General features: G+C 42.4%; 1 protein-coding gene across 3 annotated transcripts in view; it reads right to left on the bottom strand.

Annotated features, from left to right (window-relative positions):
- LOC144593164 (regulator of G-protein signaling 22-like) overlaps window positions 1–23,053 on the bottom strand; it is a 64,571-nt gene that overhangs the window by 26,315 nt on the left and 15,203 nt on the right. For all 3 annotated transcript variants that reach the window (XR_013547213.1, XM_078398648.1, XM_078398647.1), the window contains 9 exons: window positions 20,447–20,666; window positions 17,547–18,267; window positions 16,572–16,733; window positions 14,937–15,093; window positions 13,580–13,707; window positions 11,253–11,364; window positions 6,719–6,844; window positions 5,407–5,508; window positions 1,132–1,326 (listed from right to left, as the gene is read on the bottom strand). Coding sequence is in view for 2 of the 3 variants with exons in the window: in XM_078398648.1 (XP_078254774.1) it covers window positions 1,132–1,326; window positions 5,407–5,508; window positions 6,719–6,844; window positions 11,253–11,364; window positions 13,580–13,707; window positions 14,937–15,093; window positions 16,572–16,733; window positions 17,547–18,267; window positions 20,447–20,666 (1,923 nt within the window). In the remaining variant the exon portion in view is untranslated. The remainder of the gene's footprint in view (window positions 1–1,131; window positions 1,327–5,406; window positions 5,509–6,718; window positions 6,845–11,252; window positions 11,365–13,579; window positions 13,708–14,936; window positions 15,094–16,571; window positions 16,734–17,546; window positions 18,268–20,446; window positions 20,667–23,053) is intronic.

The raw sequence follows: 23,053 nt of genomic DNA, 5'->3' as shown, positions 1-23,053 counted from the left end.
GGCCATCTCGTTTGACCCTCTGCCACTGCACTGCACCATGGGAGGAAGGTCAGGCGCGGGGCACGCCGGGACGGGCACCGGTCCTCCCGGCGGGGGGGGGGGGCGGCGCATTTATTAAAGTTTATTAAGTTAATTGTTTTTTAAAAGTAACAAAAAACGTGATTTATTGAGACCATGGGGGAATGGTGAGTAGAGTGAGCCTAAAATTGTTGCGCTATCACGTACCGTTTTGGCTGTATTTTCAGAACAAATCTATCCACAAACACACAAATATACAAGATGAGAGTTTTTGTAATATAATAGATGTGTTTGAACTCAATTCTGTTGTGCAAACTGGCTAAAAAACCAGGGAAGGCTTTGGTCTTAGATCTTATTCATGATCTTATTCAGTGAGTAGTCTCAATGTTGAATTCATTGCTAAGGTGGTAGAGGAAGCTAATTCAATTATAACTTTTAAAGAGAAATTAGCTGGAAACTTGTGGTGGACAGTGGAATTGTGGGTGTGGCTGGTGTTTAGGACTAATCTAATTGTTCTCTCAGAGCTGTATGTAAGGTGCAATAGGCCTTGCAACCTCTTTCCACATGTTACAGTTCCATAATCCTTAATTCAGACAGTAACTTATCATGTAAAACTTTAAATTTAAAATGGGTTCAAATGAGTAATTGTTCCATATTGAAAAGAGTATAGCCATGGTATTTTTATTCCAGTTTCTCTCCAATTGAAAATTATACCCACTACACAAGAAAATTCAGAAATGTGCGGTTGTAGTTTTTGGATGGTTGAAGGGCAGGAAATCATTTACTGCTCTTCCTCCTCCAAGAGGTCAAACACTGTGGTCTTTTGAAAAGGCCAGTGGCTTACAGTGATCTGCCAAAATGTCCACACGCATTTGCATTTATAAATCACACTGACGAGGAAGTAGGAAGTAGGGAAGGGAGAAGGAGATCTCCACAAGAAGGAGCAACAGTACAGAACAGATTATCAATTCTCCTGGCTAGGAACATATTTTGTGATGAAAGAAGAACAGGAAGTAGGAATTGTATATAAATCCCACAGATTTCTCATGAAGCTAAATTATAGACCACTTACTACAGACTCATTTAAAACAATGATAGGATGTATTGTTTTACCTTTTCAAATTTTGTGGTGTCCATATCAAGCATTTTGACCCAAGGTACCAATAGCAAGATGAGTACGTGTTCTTCTAACTGATCAAACAGTTCTTCAAAAGGCGGCTCCAATTTATTATAGATGCTTTTCCTATTTTCAATATCTATTTTGACATCTGCAGGGGCCCCTTCAGCAGTGTATGTAGCAAAAATGAACTAATACAGGAGGAAAAATCATAAAAAGAACCAGTTTGCAGTTGGGGGTATCCAAACAGTCAGTTACAGTTTTCACTCAAGTCTGAAGAAGGATCTCGACCCAAAACATCACCCATTCCTTCTCTCCAGAGATGCTGCCTGTCCCGTTGAGTTACTCCAGCATTTTATGACTATCTTCGATTAAAACCAGCATCTGCAGTTCCTTCCTTTATAGTTTTCACTGATTCCCTACATGCAAATTTCCTTTTCATAATAATTATATTGGTCACCCTTGTATTGCCGAGGATAATTAAAGCTCAAAGTGGTATAAGACATCTAGTTACCTCCTTCACAAATCTGTCAAGGAGGCAAAGAGGGAATTCTGGACCAAACAAGAGTCCCAAGATAACCACACGGACTCCTGTCAATTGCAACAAGGCATGCATGTTGTAAAAAGCTACAAAGTGAAGTAGGGCAGTATTGTTGGCAACATTGTATCCGTCCCCAACAAGCTCAATGCATTCTATACTGAATTTAAACAATGGTGGAGTGGAATGATGGCATCAGCTCCAACAACCTCAGGGTGTGCCCATGGTCACTGTTGCAGACATAAATTTGGCCTTCCCGAGAGTAAAACCGCAGAGAGCAACTGGCCCAGATGGAGTCCGAGGCCTCAACCTCAAAATCTGTGGGAAGGAGCTGGCAGAAGCATTCACAGACATCTTTAACCTCTCCATATTCCATTCTGCGGCTCTCCTAAGAAGACCATCATCATAAGATTATTAAGGGGTTGGACATGTTAGAGGCAGGAAACATGTTCCCAATGTTGGGGGAGTCCAGAACCAGGGGCCACAGTTTAAGAATAAGGGGTAGGCCATTTAGAACAGAGATGAGGAAAAACTTTTTTAGACAGAGAGTTGTGAATCTGTGGACTTCTCTGCCTCAGAGGGCAGTGGAGGCCAATTCTCTGAGAGAGCGGAGTCAGGGGGTATGGGGAGAAAGCAGGAACGGGGTACTGATTGAGAATGATCAGCCATGATCACATTGAATGGCGGTGCTGGCTTGAAGGGCCTACTCCTGCACCTATTGTCTATTGTCTATCCTGGTGCCGAAGAAGAACAAAGTGGTGAGCCTGAAAGACTACCATCAGCTGGCTCTGACATTCACCATCTTGAAGTACTTCGAGAGGCTGGTCATGGCGCACATTAACTCCAGCCTCCCTGACAGCCTTGATCCACTGCAGTTTGCCTACAGGTCCACAGCAGATGCCATCGCCTTGGCCCTACACTCATTGCTGGAACATCTAGATAACAAGGACACCTATGTCAGCTATTTATTGACAGAGCTCTGCCTTCAACACCATAATCCCAACTAAACTCATCAAATTCCTGGGCCGAGGAGTCAGCAACCCCTCTGCCACAGGTTCCTTGACTTTCTGTCCCTTCGACCACAATCAGTGACGATAGGTGACAACATCTCCTCCATGATAATCTCAACACCAGTGTCCTGCAAGAATGGGTTTGCAGCCCTCTACTATGCTCACTACAAACTCATGACTATGCAACTAAATACTGCTCTACCTCCATTTACAAGTTTGCAGATGACACCACGTAATGAGCAGAGCCTTGAGCAATGAGGAGCCGGAGTACAGGAAGGAGATAGAGAGCTGAGAAACGTGGTCTCAAGATCATAACCTCTCCCTCAACGTCAGCAAGGTGAAAGTTGACATTAGGATACAAAGCTGGGTGGCAGTGTGAACTGTGAGGAAGATGCTACGAGTTTGCAGGGTGACTTGGACAGGTTGTGTGAGTGGGCGGATGCTTGGCAGATGCAGTTTAATGTGGATAAGTGTGAGGTTATCCACTTTGGTGGTAAGAATAGGAAGGCAGATTATTATCTGAATGGTGTCAAGTTAGGAAGAGGGGACGTACAACGTGATCTGGGTGTCCTAGTGCATCAGTCACTGAAAGGAAGCATGCAGGTACAGCAGGCAGTGAAGAAAGCCAATGGAATGTTGGCCTTCATAACAAGAGGAGTTGAGTATAGGAGCAAAGAGGTCCTTCTGCAGTTGTACAGGGCCCTAGTGAAACCGCACCTGGAGTACTGTGTGTAGTTTTGGTCTCCAAATTTGAGGAAGGATATTCTTGCTATTGAGGGCGTGCAGCGTAGGTTTACTAGGTTAATTCCCGGAATGGCAGGACTGTCATATGTTGAAAGACTGGAGCGACTAGGCTTGTATACACTGGAGTTTAGAAGGATTAGAGGGGATCTTATCGAAACATATAAGATTATTAAGGGGTTGGACACATTAGAGGCAGGAAACATGTTCCCAATGTTGGGGGAGTCCAGAACAAGGGGCCACAGTTTAAGAATAAGGGGTAGGCCATTTAGAACAGAGATGAGGAAAAACTTTTTCAGTCAGAGAGTTGTGAATCTGTGGAATTTTCTGCCTCAGAGGGCAGTGGAGGCCAATTCTCTGAATACATTCAAGAGAGAGCTAGATAGAGCTCGTAAGGATAGCGGAGTCAGGGGGTATGGGGAGAAAGCAGGATCGGGGTACTGATTGAGAATGATCAGCCATGATCACATTGAATGGCGGTGCTGGCTCGAAGGGCCGAATGGCCTACTCCTGCACCTATTGTCTATAGGAAGAGAGATGGAGTACATGCCCCAATCAGCATCAACGGTGCCAAAATACTCAAGAGCCTCAAGTTCCCAGACATAAATATCACCAACAATTTGTCCTGGGCAAATGACATTGTAGCTACAGCCAAAAAAGATCAATAATGTCTCTACTTCCTCTGAATAAAGTCATAGTCATAGACTCATCTAGCATGAAAACTGGCCCTTCAGACAAACATGCCACTTGGACCAACATATCCCATCTACATTAGTCCCACCTGCCAGTGTTTGGCCCATATCCTCCTAAACCTATATTACCAATGTACCTGTCCAAATGTTTCTTAAATGTTGTGATAGTACCTGTTTCAACTACCTCCTCCAGCAGCTCATTCCACACACCCATCATCCTTTGTATAAAAAAGAATAAGGAAGTTTGGCCTTTCTCTAATCACTCCAACCAACCTCTTCAAAATCACCATAGAAAGCATCTAATCCGGATGCATCACAGCTTAGTTTGGCAATAGCTCTTCCCAAGACCCCAAGAAATTGCAGAATTGTGAATATAGTTCAGTCCATCACATAGACCAGCCTCCATCTATACTTCACACTTCCTTGGTAAAGTAGCTAATATAATTAAGAACCTTTCTCATCCTAGTCAATCCCTCTTCTCCCCTCTCCCGTCGGGCAGAAGATACAAAAACTTGTATGCACATACCACCAGACTCAGGAAAAGCTTCTTCTTCAATGTTATTAGACTACTGAACAGACATCCCATTAGCTACCGTGTAGTCCTAATCTTCCAACCTACCTCATTGCAGACCTTGAGTATTTTCTCTGTATCTGCAATGCTATAAAACTTTTTATTGCTCACACTTTATCGGGTGCTGGTGAGGCCACATTTGGAATATTTGAGCAGTTTTGGGCCCCATATCTGAGGATGCATGTGTTGGCCTTGGAGAGGGTCCAGAGGAGGCTTATGAAAATGATCCCAGGCATGATCCGAGGAGCGTTTGAAGGCTCTGGGCATGTACATGCTGGAGCTTTGAAAGATGAGGGGGGGTCTTATTGAAACCTGACAGATAATGAAAAGCCCATAGAGTGGACGTGAAAAGGATGTTTTCAGTTATGGGAGAGTCTAGAAACAGAAGGCAGAGCCTCAGAATAGAAAGACATACCTCCAAAATGGGGATGAGAAGAAATTTATTTAGCTAGAGGGTGGGTGTTTGATTGTAAAATTAACTGTGGGGAGGGTTTCCAGGTAGGTTGATTTGAGTATCGAGATTTTTTTTGAAATGTTAATATGTTACTTTTCTCTCACTGACCTATTTTGTTTTGGTGCAGGATGGATTTCAAACTACCCCCCAAATTACTCCAGGAGTCCGCTTACCCTTCCATTTATGATCCTAAGATATTCCTTAACTCCAACTCACACGTTCAGAACAGGGTCACTATTGAAGCAATACATATTTCAAAGCTTACCTGTGCTTGTCTTTTGAGCTTAAATGGTTGAAAGATATCTGCGTAAAAAAGTATCTGATATTCCTTCAGCTCAAACCACAAGTCCACACCATTACTCCATAGCTGCGAGGCAAGTAGAAATCAAATTAGTTCATATACTTCATAACTGGGAATGGCTAGAGTGAAACAGTTTCTAAAATATAGAGAAAAGTGGGATAGAAGGAAAAAACACCAGGAACAGTCTGTGATAGAGTGGAAGGATGGAGATACCCTTGAATACCCTTGAAATGATAAAAAAAATATTTTCAGTAAAACCTAGTATCAAACTAAGCTGTGCCAACAGCCCACCATTTTTATCAACCTTTTGCACCACAGGTTGCACATCACCTACAAGGAAGTTCTTGTGGGAGAAAAGCTAATCTTCAGAATTAATGGAAAACTATTCACCCTTGACCCAGAACCACGGTCACCTGATCCTGAGTGGAGAAGATTCAGTATGCAGATAATGCTTGTGATTGCAAACACTCAGAGGCCCAGCTCCAAGCCATTGCAGATTCGTCCACTAATGCATTGAGAGAATGGACTTGCACTCAACATCTGCAAGAGAAACATCCTCTTCTAACCTGCCCCTATTCTGCATCAAGCCCTCTGATAGTATCCCCACTTATTGTTGTAAATCTTTCATCTACCGCTGCTCAAAATGGAGAAGGATGATAGTCACTATCTTTAATCAAACTTTATTGGACTTTATCTTGCACTAACGGCTATTTTATCCTCTATCTGTGCTCTGTGTTGACTGTAATCATGAATAGTCTTATCGCTGACAACATGTAACAAAAAGTTTTTCACTGTACCTCGGTACATGTGACAATAATAAACTAAACCAAGAACTCAAGCATCAACAGCATGCAGAATCTCTGATCCTGAAGGACTGTCTAATAAGGAGGAAAGTGAGAGTAAGTAACAAAAGGTAAAGGTTTGAGGATGTATGCATGGAGAATAATTATGTGAAATTGCCCAAGAAATGCTGGATCTGCTCATCAGTCTCGGCTGGATAATAAAAGGCCAGGTCCTGTTCCTTAAGCTCACCCTGAGCTTCAGTAGAAGTGTTAAAATAATAAGCAACTCGAAGCTAAAGCTGGCTGTTGCAGACAGAGCATCAGTGCTCTGCAAAATGGTCACCTAATCTCAGCTTCCAAATGCTGTAGACCAGGTTGGAAGAGGTGCAGGTGAATTTCTGCCTCAGGTCTGTTTACGTCTTTGGATGGTGTTTTGTGAAGAGGTGAAAGGACACCCCAAATCTATGCACAAATCTAAGGTTTATTTTATTTACCTCATTTCCTGTTTCTTTACAAAAATTTGTGAAGTAGAATCCTGTTCTGCTTTCATTGTGTAGGGCATGCAGCAAGTCATCTATTTTGTGGTCACACAGTGCTTCATGATACTTTGTGATCTGCATCTAAAGAAACACACACAAGCAGGATTCTGTGATTAAACGTGCATCTATATACTAAAACTCTCGTTTGCTTGTTTGTTTGTTCCTGAACCACAGCCAAGACGGTACATGATATTGCAACAAATTTAGGCCCACCTTACTCACCGTCGTCCCTTTGGTGCTGAGGTTTAATTGAAATCGGTGTCATCAACTTCCGTAGGTCACATAACGGGGAATATGCCCCGATCTCTATCAATGGGGTCAGTGTGGAGAGAGTGTCCAGCTTCAAGTTTCTGGGCACTCACATTTCGGAGGACCTAACATGGTCCAATAACACTGCTGCGCTGGTCAAGAAGGCACAACAAAGACTGTTCTACTTAAGAACACTGAAAAAGTCTGGTCTACCCCAACAGCTGCTGAAGACCTTCTACCGCTGCACCATAGAGAGCATCCTAACGCATGGAATCCCTGTGTGGTACCTCAGCTGCACGGAGGCAGAAAGGAAAGCTCTACAGCGGGTAGTCCATAGAGCTCAGAGGGCCATCGGAACACAGCTACCAGACTTGGAGGGCATCTACAACACACGATGCCTCAGAAAAGCCACCAGCATCCACAAAGACTCTTCACACCCCTGCAACAGTCTGTTCGAACTCCTTCCATCGGGCAGACGATACAAGGCCTTCTATGCCCGCACCTCCAGACTCAGGAACAGCTTCATCCCCAGGGCCATAGCTGCTATGAACCGGTCCTGCTGAGCCGGATGGCCACAACGCATAGATCAACTTGCACTTTACCCTGTCCAAAACTGTTACAACTGTTCGTTTCGTTGGGTTGCTGCTGTCTAAATTACCTAAATTAGTGCATCGTATGGGAGGCGCATTCCCAATCTCGTTGTACCCCTGGGTACAATGACAATAAAGATATATTGTATTGTATTGTATTGTATTGTATTTTTTTAAGTTATTCACATTTTAAAGTTTAAATCTATCTCCTAGGAAGGGAGGGGGGGACGGAGGGAGGGATGGAGGGGGGAGGCGGGATAAGGGGGGTTAAGGGGGATGGAGTGGGGGGAGGGGAAGGGGGGAGGGGGAGCGGAGGGGGAGGGAGGGGAGGGGGGGAGTGGGGAGGGAGGGGAGGGGGGGAGTAGGGAGGGAGGAGAGGGTGCTGCACCAATGCAGGAGAGGTTTGGGCCCAGTTAACTTAACTTGGTCTAGTTAAGCTCTAAATCTATGTTGTCTGCATCCACCTTCCTGCCATAGATTTTGATAACATGAGCACTGTTATGCTACTCCACTACTTAGCTGAGATTATGTGGGTCCATCAGAAACTCCCTTTAGTTCCACAGCTCCATGGATGAAGCCACGATGTTCTGTGCTCACTTAAAACTGCTCCTCATCTCATGTCACTATCCTTTCCTTGCTATTGCCTTAGAGTAAGGCTGGTGCAAAGCTTGTGTGCTGCTAATCCTGAGCTGAATCTCACTGGGACCACCTATCTGCATGGTAACATCATCATCCATCCACCAGACCAAAACTTGCTTCTCTGCTCAGTGGGGTTGAAATACTAATGAGACATTTGTCACCTACGTACCTATCCAGCATAATATCATTCATGAGTGCCTCAAAAACTCTGACTTTATTAATCTGACTTTATCCCACCCCATACCTCCTGCCAACCTTCACGCATAATATCCAGTAGATATTGTATTCTACTCTGTCTGAAATGGGTTAGAAACAGTCATGTGTAAGAAGGAACCACAGATGCTGGTTTAAACCAAAGGTAGACACAAAAAGCTGGAGTAACTCAGTGGGACAGGCAACACCTCTGGAGAGAAGGAATGGGGGGACGTTTTGGGTCGAGACCCTTCTTCAGACTGGTTAGGGATAAGGGAAACAATAGACAATAGGTGCAGGAGTAGGCCATTCAGCCCTTCGAGCCAGCACCGCCATTCAATGCGATCATGGCTGATCACTCTCAATCAGTACCCCGTTCCTGCCTTCGCCCCATACCCCCTCACTCCGTTATCCTTAAGAGCTCTATCCAGCTCTCTCTTGAAAGCATCCAACGAACTGGCCTCCACTGCCTTCTGAGGCAGAGAATTCCACACCTTCACCACTCTCTGACTGAAAAAGTTATTCCTCATCTCCGTTCTAAATGGCCTACCCCTTATTCTTAAACTGTGGGCCCCTTGTTCTGGACTCCCCCAACATTGTGAACATGTTTCCTGCCTCTAATGTTTCCAATCCCCTAATTATCTTATGTTTCAATAAGATCCCCCCTCATCCTTCTAAATTCCAGTGTATACAAGCCTAATTGCCCCAGCCTTTCAACATATGACAGTCCCGCCATTCCGGGAATTAACCTAGTGAACCTACGCTGCACGCCCTCAATAGCAAAAATATCCTTCCTCAAATTTGGAGACCAAAACTGCACACAGTACTCCAGGTGTGGTCTCACCAGGGCCCGGTACAACTGTAGAAGGACCTCTTTGCTCCTATACTCAACTCCTCTTGTTATGAAGGCCAACATTCCATTGGCTTTCTTCACTGCCTGCTGTACCTGCATGCTTCCTTTCAGTGACTGATGCACTTGGACACCCAGATCTCGTTGAACATCCCCTCTTCCTAACTTGACACCATTCAGATAATAATCTGCCTTTCTATTCTTACTTCCAAAGTGAATAACCAAACAATAGGTATGCGAGAGATATACAGTAGACAGTGATGTGGAGAGATAAAGAACAATGAATGAAAGATATGCAAAAAGGTAACAATGATAAAGGAAACAGGCCATGTAAGCTGTTTGTAGGGTGAAAATGAGAAGCTGGGTGGGGGTGGGATAGAGAGAAGGAATGTCGGGGCTACCTGAAGTGAGAGAAATCAATATTCATACCACTGGGCTGTAAGCTGCCCAAGCGAAATATGAGATGCTCTTCCTCCAATTTGTCCTCCTCCAATCTCATCTACTGTATCCGTTGTTCAAGATGTGGACTCTTATATACCAAACGCAGACTGGGCGATCGTTTCACGGAACACCTTCGCTCAGCCCGCGTGAACCAATCTGATCTCCCAGTTGCTGGACACTTTAATTCTCCTTCCCATTCCTGCACAGACCCTTCTGTCCTCAGTCTCCTCCATTGTCAGAGTGAGGCTAAATGCAAATTGGAGGAACAGCATCTCATATTTCACTTGGGCAGCTTACAGCCCAGTGGTATGAATCCTGATTTCTCTCACTTCAGGTAGCCCCGGCATTCTTTCTCTCTCTATCCCTCCCCCACCCAAGTCACACTAGCTTCTCATTTTCACCCTCCAAACAGCTTACAATGGCCTATTTTCTTTATCATCGTTACTTTTTTGCATATCTTTCATTCATTGTTCTTTACCTCTTCACATCACCGTCTATATCTCTCGTTTCCCTTATCCCTAACCAGTCTGAAGAAGGGTCTCAACCAGAAATATCACCCATTCCTTCTCTCCAGAGATGCTGCCTATCCCGCTGAGTTACTCCAGCTTTTTGCGTCTATTTTCGTTAGAAACAGTCATATCTGGTGGGGTGGGAGAATTATTCTGAGGCACTGGATGTCAATTTTCACCAATAGTTTGCCAATAGATTTTTTTAATTGTTCAAAATGTTACCATGTTTCAAAGGGAGAAAGCAATTCTTTTAAGATGAAAGGATGCCAGATGCAATACATGAGCCACCCAGCTCTGCCAGCACTGCATCGCCTAATTTTCAGAGCAAACATTTGGTATGCCTTAAGAGCCACTCTGAACCCACGAAACCTATGAATATGCATGGTCCAAGCACCTGTAGGTGACACTTGGGGCTTACAACCAGCACGGACAACAATTTTAGTTTTGCCAGATCCATTTGGGTCAAAATGCCGCCAGTCATTTCTACGGTGGATCTAAAATCAAGTCAGGTAAGTTTAGGAAACAATTTTAATAGACATCTTCAAAAGAGTATATTACGCCCTAAAGGGCTTCTAATTGATCAGAAAGGAAACTTGGCTAATGGTGCAGCAGGAACTCCATTATTGCCACTGTTCCAATCAAAAAACTTTGTAGTTCTTTCCATTAATAACAAGTTACTTTGCAATTCTTCAATTTCTCAATTATTTTCTGTTAGTTTAGACTTTAGACATCGTGGAAACATGCCCTTTGGCTCACCAAGTCCATGCCCACCAGTGAACCCCTTACACGAGCATTATCCTGCACACACTAGGGACAATTTAAAATTTTACCGAAGCCAATTAACTTACAAACTTGTACGTCTTTGCAGTGCAGGAGGAAACTGAAGTACCCGGAGATAACCCAAAGGGAGAACACAGGGAGAATGTACAAACTTTGTATAGACAGCACCCATAGTTAGGATTGAACCCGGGTCTCTGGCACTGTAAGGTAGCAACTCTATTACTCGCCCATGTACTTACTAATATCTTTAAATTGCGGAGGTCCTTTTCTTCACGCAATGCCAGATCCTCGAAAGGTTGCATAGATTTTGAGCCTTGGGTCAAAGTATCACAACTTGAAGGGAAAAGATGTCTGGAAAGAAAATTAATGATAACATAGGAATGCAACTAGCATAAAATATGCTTTGAGGGATCTTTCGCACAGGTAGAAACCATAACCAGCAGATGTATCATGGATTATTGACATATCACTTATTTCATTAAGGCAATATTATAAGAAGCAGTCTACAATAAAGAGAATACGTGAAACTCTACCAGTCTGGTATGCTCATACTCTATAATGGTGCCAGATTATTAGATTTGTTGAACTATTAGAGGTTTCTAATTCTCCTTTTTAAATTGGTTATATTGTAATAAATTTCCTACTGAACCCAATAAGTTTAAAGGGGCCGTGGGAAATGTGGCTCTGGTCAGTTTAAAGAAGGCCCAGGAACTGGGGCCTTGTGAATTGGATAGGCATGTGGACCCACAGCCCTGTAGATCAGATGGAAATGCAGGAACTACGGCTCCAACAAGTTGGAAATAATATAATAATATATTCCTTTATTCGTCCCACACCAGGGGAAATTTACACTGTTACAGCAGCAAAGTGGATAGCAAGAGAGCAAGAGATCATTAATTATAAATAAAAGATACATAAATTGTCATCAGTTTTCTGTGTGTTCTTAGCTGACTCGTTCTTAGTGTTATTGTTGACTCGTCTGCTGGGAGCAGTGCTGGTTGTGCAGTCTCACAGCAGCGGGAAGGACCTCCTATATCTCTCCTTCAAGCACTTGGGGTGAAGGCGTCTATCACTGAAGAAGCTACTCAGTGCAGTGACAGTGTCCTGCATAGGGTGGGAGTCGTTGTCCAGCAACGATGTTAATTTTGCCATCATCCTCCTCTCTCCCACCACCTGCACTGAGTCGAGGGGGCAACCCAGGACAGAGCTGGCCTTGCTGACCAGCTTGTCGAGTCTCTTCAGGAAAGGAGGTGGTCAGACATTATCAAGTGAGCCAGATGCCAAACCACTGAGGTTTACTCTATTGAGATTATCAGAGTTTTACTCTATTGAGATTAACAACATGAAACTGCTCAATCTGTTTAATCTGTCTATGGAAGATTCTTTGGACAACTCTATGGTGCATCTTCGGTTTGATCAAGAGGAAGAGGTTGTGTTGGTTGAGCAGATTTGGCCGAGGGCCTTTTAGGCTTCACAGGTTTTGGAGATAACCTCTTAGTTCAGGCAACTGTTACTGTGCTGCCTGAGTTTTTGATCTAATTCACATTTGTCACCTGTATCCATGAATAGAGAAGCATATCGCAGGTACATTGAAATGAAGTGGAAGTGGGAAGAAGACCTGTGTTTAATGATTGAAGGAGAGACAAGGAACTACATCATAAAATCTGTCAATAATGATTTGATACCCATCACATCTGCAGACCATTAGGGCGCCAAGTGTGCCTTGAGGCGATAAATATCCAGTATATTAAAAAATGTCAACAATTTGGTAGACTCCTCACGTTAAATCAGAAAGTAGTGAGTCCCATTCCAAAGAGTCACACACAGAAATACAGGTTGGCATTGTTGGAGGTACAAGAAATGTGTTAATGTTACATCAAACTGAAAAACACCTCTCATGACTTTTCAAACCTCATGCAAAACTTTACACTTTCTGGCAAATCTTGTCACCAATCTGCCCATGACCTTCTGAAGAAGGGTTTCGGCCCAAAACGTCACCCATTCCTTCTCTTCAGAGATGCTACCTGTCCCACTGAGTTACTCCAGCATTTTGTGTCTATCTATGATACGATAAGATACAACTTTATTCATCCCCAGAGGGAAATTGGTCTTCCAACAGTCACAACACACATACCAGGTACACAATAACTTGAAATTAAATTTAAATTAAAAGTGTTGGCTGACTGTCGTGTGCACAGCCCCTTAAGTCGGAACGAATGAACAAACAAACAAACAAAGGCTTATCCCCTGGGCAGAGGATTCTAAAACTAGAGTGCCCCCCACGACTCCCCGGGTCCCCTTTGTTCTCCCAGCATTCCTCATGGCCGTCCCCCCACGCCAGGCCCTCCATTGTTCTTCACAGTGGTTCCCCCATGCCGGGTCCCCATTGTCTTCCCATCTGCCCATGACCTTGATGTTATTCTTGATATTATCTTTTAATTCCTGTTTCTACTGATAAAAATCACCTTCAAACGCACTCGGGTATAAAATCTATCTTTACCAAAACTTCACTTTACTTAAACTATTGACAAACAATTCTCCACTCGAATATGAAGTAATAACTCACTCCTTTTCTTCTTGGTTACTGTGAGGGGTGTCGACCGAATTCTGAGAGCAACTTTTCTTTGCCGATTGTCTTTTTATTGGCATTTTTCTTTGGGATGGATGAAGTTTGTGATTCTTAGGTGAGGATTTCTGTTAATGGATAGAAATAAATATTAGCAGAAGTTTAATTCACATCTGAAAGCAGTCCGACTGCGTGATATACAATAAAAACTCTACAAAATGAGTTTCTTCATTTCTTGGCTTCATTAGTTTTTTTCCATGAATTGCTTCATTATCCTAGGTGTATTTTTATGAGGGAAATTAAAATCATACACTGGCAGGAAAAGTGTGGACATTTTCTCGCCATTTATATATTAATTGACATTAGCTGCAACTTAATAACATTGCATATTTTAATATTTTTCTACATGGCATTGGTCCCATTGAGTCTATGAGGACTCACAGAGCAATCCCAATGCCCTCACTATTTTTTCTTTAATCACACTCTCCAATTCCAAGTTCACAAGTTATAGAAGTAGAATTAGGCCATTCGGCCTATCGAGTCCACTCCAATCCCATCTACACACCAGCAACAATTTACTATGGCCAATTAACCATCTTTGGGATGAGGGAAGAAATTAGAGCAGTGAGAGAAACCCACACAATCACAGGAGGAAGGTGAAAACTCCACACCTGAGACGATCAGATGTCAGGATTGAACCTGGGTTGCTGGAGCTGTTAAGCAGCAGCTCTTTTAGACTCACCGTGGTGCTGCACAAGGCATTGCAAAGATGTTCCGAGCAGTTCAGGGCAAGAAATTACCTCTGAGGATTAAATCTGACTGCACACCATAAGGAACATACAGAAAATGTCAACCCACCAATCTTATTCCCATTTCCCTGTGATGGCTATAGATGTTTTTCTCTCTCGGGGCCCTTTCGGACGATCCTAAGAAACATATATGGTGCAATTCAGCAGTAGGATCTCATTGCAAGGATAAGAATTTGGCTTCTCTTTGTGGGAGATGTTGCTGTTGCTCTGGTTTGAGGCGGTAACATGGAGGGATTTTCCCCGCACCTTCTCTGCACACGCTAATATTTTAAGATATTTTCTCCGTAGCATTCTCCATAGGATCAAGCTGGAAAGGGTACAGAGAAGATTTACGAGGATGTTGCCAGGATTAGAGGGTCTGAGCTCCTGGGAGAAAATATATATTACAACCTGCAATGATGACATGTTGATATTGATTCATATGCATGGATTAACATTGTAATAATAGGTTAATATGGCAAATAATAACATTGATGTACATAATTTGATTTTTTTTTAAAATATAACTATAAAAAACACTGAATTCCACAAATACAAGTGATACTAACCTCCTTAGGAATGCAAACAATCTGGATTTGATCTAAGGGTGTGATAGAAAATGGGCCTACATCAGATTTAGGTCTCAGCTGCCGGTCTTGCCAATTTTTCAGTATAATTCCAGCATGTCTTATTGGATATCCTTGGTTAATACAATACCTCGGTCCCCTGAAACAAAAAAAATTAAAAACATGTGGAGATGCGAGTGGTCAAGTAGATGTTAAAGGTATCAATTTTACTTGAGTTTGAGCTGTAATTCTATCAATACTCCATTATCCACAACTATTCATTTTCACCTTAGTGTTTATTCACAGAAGAGGAATTTTAGTTAGAGAGTCAGACGTATCTCTACTGCAGTCAGTGACAGAATGCTGCACAACTCTCTGGCAAACAATTCTTAAGCAGCCTCTTCAAACTAGGATCCCAGCCACAATTACCCCAAGGTATTTCAGCAGGTTCCCATGCAAAATTAATGACTGGAAATTCCAGAAGAGCTGCTGCTGGTTCCATGAAACTCAAAGAAACTGCAGATTTCAGAAATCTAAAATATAGCAGAAAATGCCACAAACACCCAGCAGGTCAGCAGCATCTGTGGAAATAAAAACAGTTACCGTTTCAGTATGTAGAAATCTGCCTACAGACGGGAAGTGACACAGCTGGCGTCCTGGTGCCTTCGTAACAACCTGTAGCTCAATGCTCTAAAGACAGTGGAATTGATAGTAGACTTTAGGAGAGCTCCTATCCCTCACTCACTATTAACAACACCACAGTCACATTTGTGGAGTCATTTAAGTTCCTTGGAACCATCATCTCCAAGGACCTTAAATGGGGGGCCACCATTGACTCCATAGTCAAAAAGGCCCAACAGAGGATGTATTTCCTGCGGCAGCTGAGGAAACACGATCTGCCAAAGGCAATGATGGTCCAATTCTATACTGCTGATTACTCCAGACTCTATTTTTAACATCCGATGGGTGAATGGAAGGGGGCAAGCGGTGGGAAATAATGATTGGCTGCTGTGGATATAGGGGGTTCAAGGGTCATGCACAGGTGCTGCAGTGGAAGCTAAGTTCAGGAACAGGGTGGATATATCGGGTTGCAGCAAATAAATCCATCAATAAGTTAAAGAGAACGCCCTTGGGTGGGTTCGGGCCTCATGTTCATTGTAAGGCCTGCTTTCGTGTGAACGTTCTGTGCCATTTGTGTGCAATCCATGTGGAAGTTGCGTCCAGACATTTATTCTATGTTAAAAATAGACACAAAGTGCTGGAGTAACTCAATGGGTCAGGAAAAGGATGGGTAACATTTCACATTGGGACCCTTCTTCAAACTGTATGTCGGGAGTTAGTGAGTTGAAAAGCTGGAGGTGAGAATAGCCCAGGACCAATCATGGCTGGCCACAAATACCCCTGAAACCTCCTGGCTTTGATCTTCCTCCTCCTGCTGGGATTTTGGCTCTCAGCTATCCAGAGTGGTGTCTCTTCCAGAGTAAATGGCCAAGATTCTGGAACGAACGGGAGCTAAAAGTACCGAGCAAGATATATATCTGCCATCAGCTCAGTGACGATCACCCCATAATATTGTTTAAATACAAATACATATTCAAGAAATTAGCCTGCAATTAGAAAGATTATGTTTGTCCTCACCAATAGAGAAGCAGAGGTGCCACTATATCTGACTGAATCATGCACAAATTTTCCACAGTCCACTGTGTGATAAATGACAGACCTAGTCTTGCACGTATCTCGATGTTCATACAATATTCACCTCCACTGAACAAGTAGCGGCTCCGTATCTTGTTCAGATAGCTTTAAATAAAGAACAGGTATATAATCAATATTTTCTGCAGCAAATTTTCTGAGGCAAAGCTGAAAAATTGTTAACAAATACAATTCGCCATGAAAGATGATGAACACAGTTCCAGATTAAATCAAATTCTATAATCGTTGAATCCTGTCTGCATGTTTTTTCTTATTATTATTATTATTCAGATAATAACAAGATATTTCTCAGCAACTGATCATTTGCATAGATTTGCACTGTTAAAAATCCAATGAGGTAATACTCTCAGATATATTACAGATACTCTATCTGCCTATCAAAAGTATATCAGAATTGCACAGAAAATATTGTAAAGAAACTGACTATTAACACTTCTCACCAGCCAACTTACCACTTGGTATAAAAAAGTTACCCCTCTAGTTCCAGTTATATCTTTCCCCCTTCACCTTAAACATATGCCTTCTGGTTCATGATTACCCTACTCTGGATAAAAGACTGTGCATTTCCCCCATCTATTCCCTTCATTATTTTGTACACCTCCATAAGATCACCCTCTCATCCTCCTGCGCTCCAAGGAATAAAGTCATTGCCTGCTCAACCTCTCCCTATAGCTCAAGCCCTTGAGACAATAAACAATAGGTGCAGGAGTAGGCCATTCGGCCCTTCAAGCCAGCACCGCCATTCAATGTGATCATGGTTGATCATCCACAATCAGTACCCTCCCCCCCCCCCCCCCCGTTCCTGCCCTCTCCCCATACCCCCTGGCTACATCCTCGTAAATCTTCTCAATTTTCAAAAAAACTAAATGACCACACTAGAGGAATTAATCTCTGACCAACCATTGCTTCTTTTTCCCATCCTTGGTCATCTTTAGTCGTTCAATATCCATCCATAGCCACCAGTACTTTTCACCAGCCGTTCCCTGAAGAAAAGTTTTGAATTTTTCAATGCCATTTCTGCTCTTGAAATTAGAAATGTGATGTGGTGTCACGTGGCAGTAACCTTTGATATCATCTTCTTCATTAGAAGAATCAGACACTGTACTTTCATTTCCCAAGCCTTCAGATAAACCTTGACTCTTTACATTATTCACTGCTGGTGATTTTTCTGCATTCACTTGAGCAGCTTGCGAACCATTAGAGTTTGGAGCTACTTGTGCATTCCAATCCAAATGTTGTTTTGTTTCATCGCGCAAGCTGGTCTCAGTACTCTGAGTTGTTGTTACATCAGTGGCACTGACACGTTCTTTGGTTGTTCCTTCATCAGTCCTGATCTGCATTTTGTGACCTGTTATTTTGTCACGGGTGTCAATTTTTTCTTTGACCTTTGTTTTCTCTTCTCGCACAAGTATAGATTCAGTCTCTGCAGTGCGTTCAAAGGAAACTGGATCTGTTGCGTCCAATGCACGATCAGGAATAGATTCAAATACTAAGCCATCTACAATTCTGGGTCTCGAAAATCTGCTGTCGCAACTTCCATCAACGACCTTTTCTTGGCTTAATTTATCAAATCTTTTGCCAGTTAGTATTTTCGCCATAACTTCATCCAATATGGAAATACCTATAGTGATTCAATATTAAGAAATATAAATCATGAAATCATTCCACAATAAATATTATTGTGTAGCACATCGACTGAAGGATTAGTCAAGATCCCTTGCTCTTTCTCAATGGTGCCATAACCTCTAACTTTTCATGTATTTATCCATTTTCCTATTAAAACGTATTATCAAAACTGTTTTCACTGCCTACCAGGCAATAAATTCCATATCATAATTCATTATTCATAAATTCATCAGTCCCAGGAGCAGGATTAGGCCATTCGGCCCACAATTCAATCATGGCTGATCTATTTTTCCCTCTTAACCCCATTCTCCTGCCTTCTCCGTAACCTTTGACACCCTTACTAATCAAGAACCTGTCAATCTCCGCTTTAAAAATACCCAATGAATACCCAAAAACACCCAACCTTGGGGTGTTGTCCATCAGGTCCAGGTGATTTAACCACCTTCAGACCTTTCAACTTCCCGCTCTACAAATTCCTTTTCTTGGGATGCAGTACCAACCTGATTTTCCCAGTCTACCTGCATATTGAAATCCCCCATGACCACCGTAACATTGACTTTCTTCCATACCGATTGTATCGCCTGATGTAATTTGTACCCTACATCCTGGTGACAGTTCAAAGGCCTGTATATAACTCCCAATAGGGTCTTTTTACTCTCTTAACTCTACCTACATGATTCTACATCTAATCCTATGTCATCCTTTGTTAAGGACTGAATTTAATTCGTCACCAGCAGAACCAACCCACCCCCTCTGTCCACTTGCCTGCCTTCTCAATAGGATGTGTATCCTTGGATATTCAGCTCCCAGCTCTGATGCTTTTTCAGCCACGTCTCTGTGATGGCCACAACATTGTACCTACCGATTTCTAACTGTACTTTCCCCTCCCACTTCAAATTCTTCTGCAGGTCAGATGAGATGTCCTGAACCTGGGTATCGGGCCAGCAACAGCCTTCAGGACACTCGGTCCTTGCAACAGAGAATCATGTCTATTCACTTGACTATACAGTACTTTTCCCAATGACAACTACATCTCTCTTCCCTTTCCCCTCTTGAATGGCTCCCTGATTCATGGTGCCAAGGTTAGGTTGTTCATCCTTCTTACAGCCTCGACACTGTCCGCACAGGGCGCAAGAATCTTAGTTCCGCTAGGCAAGCTCAACGACCAATCTTCCTTCAACACTGGCTCTTGGATCCCCTCTCCTGCCTCACTTACAGTCATACCCTCCTTCGCCTGACCACTGACCAAATTGGAAGCAGTTATTCTAATGGGTGTGACAGCCTCCAGAAACAGAGCATCCAGGTAATTATCCCCATCCCTTATGTGCCGCAGCGTTTGAAGCTCGGATCCATTAAAAACATTCTTTATGTTGTTTCAGTTCTTGTATCAATCATCTTGAATCCAAGTCCTGTGACAACCAAGCCTTCTGTCATTGGAGATTATTTCTTCTTACTTAATCCATCAGAACTGTTCGAGATTTTGAACACATCTATTAAACCTTTCCCGAATCCCCAAAGTCCTTGAGATATGAGCGCTCCTTTTCTGAAATCTTTTTAATTTTATATTAAAAAGTCAAGTGTTCAACAAAATGTCACAAAATTCTTAAAGGTACAGGAGGTGATCTCCATGTTACTAGAGGAGGAGGGATGCATTCTCAGAAAACCATCTGTATGGTGATTTTTCTGTAATGCAAAGAGCTGAAAATAAAATTAAATAACTAAATAAATAAAATTACATTAAGCAACAGTGATTTGTTAAAGCTCCATATCTATTTACCATTTTATTCCAAAGGGGAGATAGAGGGAGAATCCCTGGTTTCATTTTAAAACACGGATGTATAATGATGAGCAGTGACTTGTGGGGAATGCAAGTAAAGTGCTGGATGGTGGAATTCAGCTGTGCTGGAGAGTGTGGATACAGTGGGTGGAATGGTCTCGTTTGATGCCGTGATTTTTCTATGATCTTTTTGTGACATGCCATGATGTCTGTGAACTTCTGGACACTTAACGTTTTTAGTATAGTTTAGTTTAGTTTAGTTAGCTCTACTGTTGCGCCACCATGTAGCCCTTCTTGGTCATTGGCAGCAGCAGAAGGTGACATTCTGATATTAATTAACTTCTGTGGTTTGATTCATTTTCATAAAAATTGAAATGTACATCCCATCATGTCTTACCTGCAGTCTCAACATCTGAAGTACTCCCCGGAACTCCAGTGGGATATTGGAGAGTCTCAGTGCTGGACTGGATGCTGAATGATGAAGACACCTTTCCTGCCTCTGAGACCAATTCTTCAGGCTGGATGCTGAATGATGAAAACACTTTTCCTGCCTCTGAGACCAATTCTTCAGGCTGGATGCTGGGAGCCCTTGCTGTAATCATTTTGGACATTCTGCTCTAAAGCAAGATTAAAAGTGGTTGATTGTTTAGTACATGGGAAGTACTCATCGAATGGCAATAGCAGGAAATCAGAAAAGCAATAATCCAATCAGAGAAAAGATCCTGATCCAAAACACTATCTGTCCATTTCCCTCCACAGATGCTGCTTGACCTATGGAGTTCCTCCAGAGGTTTCTTTTTTTCCTTAAGCAATATGATACGTTGTGGTTTTTGACCTCTTGACCATCAAACCATAATTAGTGAGGATAGGTGACAAATCATCCTCTGTGATAATCCTCAACACTGGTGCCCCGCAAGGATGCATTCTCAGCCCCTTTCCTTGATGCTTATACACCCATGATTGTGCAGCCAAAAACAAATCCAACTCAATTTACAAATTTGCAAACGACACCACCATAATGCGCCGGGTATCAAATAATGACGAGACGGAGTACAGGAAGGAGATTGAGAACCTCATAACCTGGTGCCAAGACAACAACCTCAATGCAGCAAGGCAAAGGAGATTGTGATCGACATCAGGAAGCGAAGAAGTGCACTTACATCGACAGCGCCAAAGTAGAGATGAAAGCTTAAAGTTCTGAGGAGTAAATATCATCAGCAACTTGTCCTGGACCAGCCATATCGAAGCAATGGCTAAAAAAACACCAACGCCTCTACTTCCTTAAAAGGCATAGGAATCCAGCATGTTCCCCAACAACTCTCACCAACTTGTAGAGATCCTGTTTCTGTACACTATGGATGGCTTGATTGCAATCATGTAGAGTCTTTCGCTGACTGGATAGCATGCAACAAAAAGCTTTTCATTGTACCTCGGTACGTGTGACAATAATAAACTAAAATAAAATAAACTAAGATCTGTATCTTTACCGACTACTTATGAAGGACACATTCTGAAATATGTTCCTTATTCCAGTCGTCAGAAATCTTTTTATTTCCCTTCTCTCCTTCTATCTATCAACAGACATTTGTTTCTTTTTGACCATTGAGAAAATCTATCTATCGTTGACAGAGGGTGGACAGGGAAAAGCTTCTAAGTCATTAAACTGCGGCTAGATGTAAATTGCTTTGTAAACAAACAGTGCTATTGATATACTAGAAGGATCACATATTAGAATATAAACATTAGTTTATTATTTATGCTACATTGTGCCATATTTCCTCAGGATTAGTGAAGGTCCTGGGACACAATAAAGAACGGGAGGGCTCAAATGTGCAAAAACATGATATTCGGGTGTGTGTTTCTTGAGACAGGGCTATGTCATTCGTTTTATAAAGGAGGGAGACAGTACCCAAGTGGAACAAGCTAGCATGGAAGCCAGGAAGGCAATTAGCAATTTAGTTGCAAAAGGATCAAGTACTCAGGATGTACATTTTGCGGGTGAGATGAGTTGCGAAGGACAATAGGCGAGACAAAAATTAGAGCAAGAAAGGCACAAAAAGCTGGAGTAACTCAGCGGGTGGATTCAGAGCAAGCAAGGCAGACCAAACATGAAATTGATTTAGTGTCAAACAGGAGGAGAGGAAGTATATCAGGCAAGTGAACGTTTGAATTAATCCAAGTAATAGGCAAGAACACTTTGTATGTATTTATGGGAGTCTGGGTGGAAGTTGCAAGGAAGAGGAATTGGGAAATATGGTTGGTAATGGAGGGAAAATAACAGGATTATTTTTGCTTTCCAGGATGATCCTGGACTAGTTGATTGTTTTGACAGAGTTGTATAGAGTCATAAAGCACAGAAACAGGCTATGGGCCCAGCTTGCGCACACCGACCAAGGTGCAACATCCACACTAGTTCCACCTGCCCATATTTGGCCCATGTCCTTCTAAACCTTTCCTATCCATGTACCTATCCAAATGCCTTTTAAATGTCGTTATAGTTTCTGCCTCGGCGATGTCTGCCAGCAGCTCATTCCATATACCCATCATTCTCTATATGAAAAAGATTCCCATTAAGCTTTTCCCCTCTCTCCTTAAATCTATGCCCTCTGGTTGTTGATTCCCTACTCTGGGTAAAAGACTGTGCATCTACCCTATCTATTCCCCTCATGATCTTATACACATCTATTTGATCACCCCTCATCCTCTTCACTTCAAGCAATAAAGTATCAGCCATACTCTCCCTAAAGAGAGTGACCATTCTCTCCCTAAAGCTCAGGTACTGGCAACATCCTCATAAATCTTCTCTGCACTCTTTCCAGCTTTCTAGAAAACATGTTATATTATTCAGCAAATTTTGTGTTTGGTAAAATGATTATCTAATGTAGATGCAATAATTTGCCTATTCCTTACTTTCGTTCAATATTGGGAATGCCTTTAAAAAAAAATCAGAATTAAATAAAATTCCACATGCCTTCCCTCACGTCAATATGAAATATTCTATAAT

This window comes from Rhinoraja longicauda, chromosome 4, assembly GCF_053455715.1.
Source record: "Rhinoraja longicauda isolate Sanriku21f chromosome 4, sRhiLon1.1, whole genome shotgun sequence".
Classification (NCBI taxonomy): domain Eukaryota; kingdom Metazoa; phylum Chordata; class Chondrichthyes; order Rajiformes; family Arhynchobatidae; genus Rhinoraja; species Rhinoraja longicauda.
The sequence above is the reverse complement of the archived record's forward strand: the minus strand, read 5'-3'. Positions and strand labels throughout refer to the sequence as shown.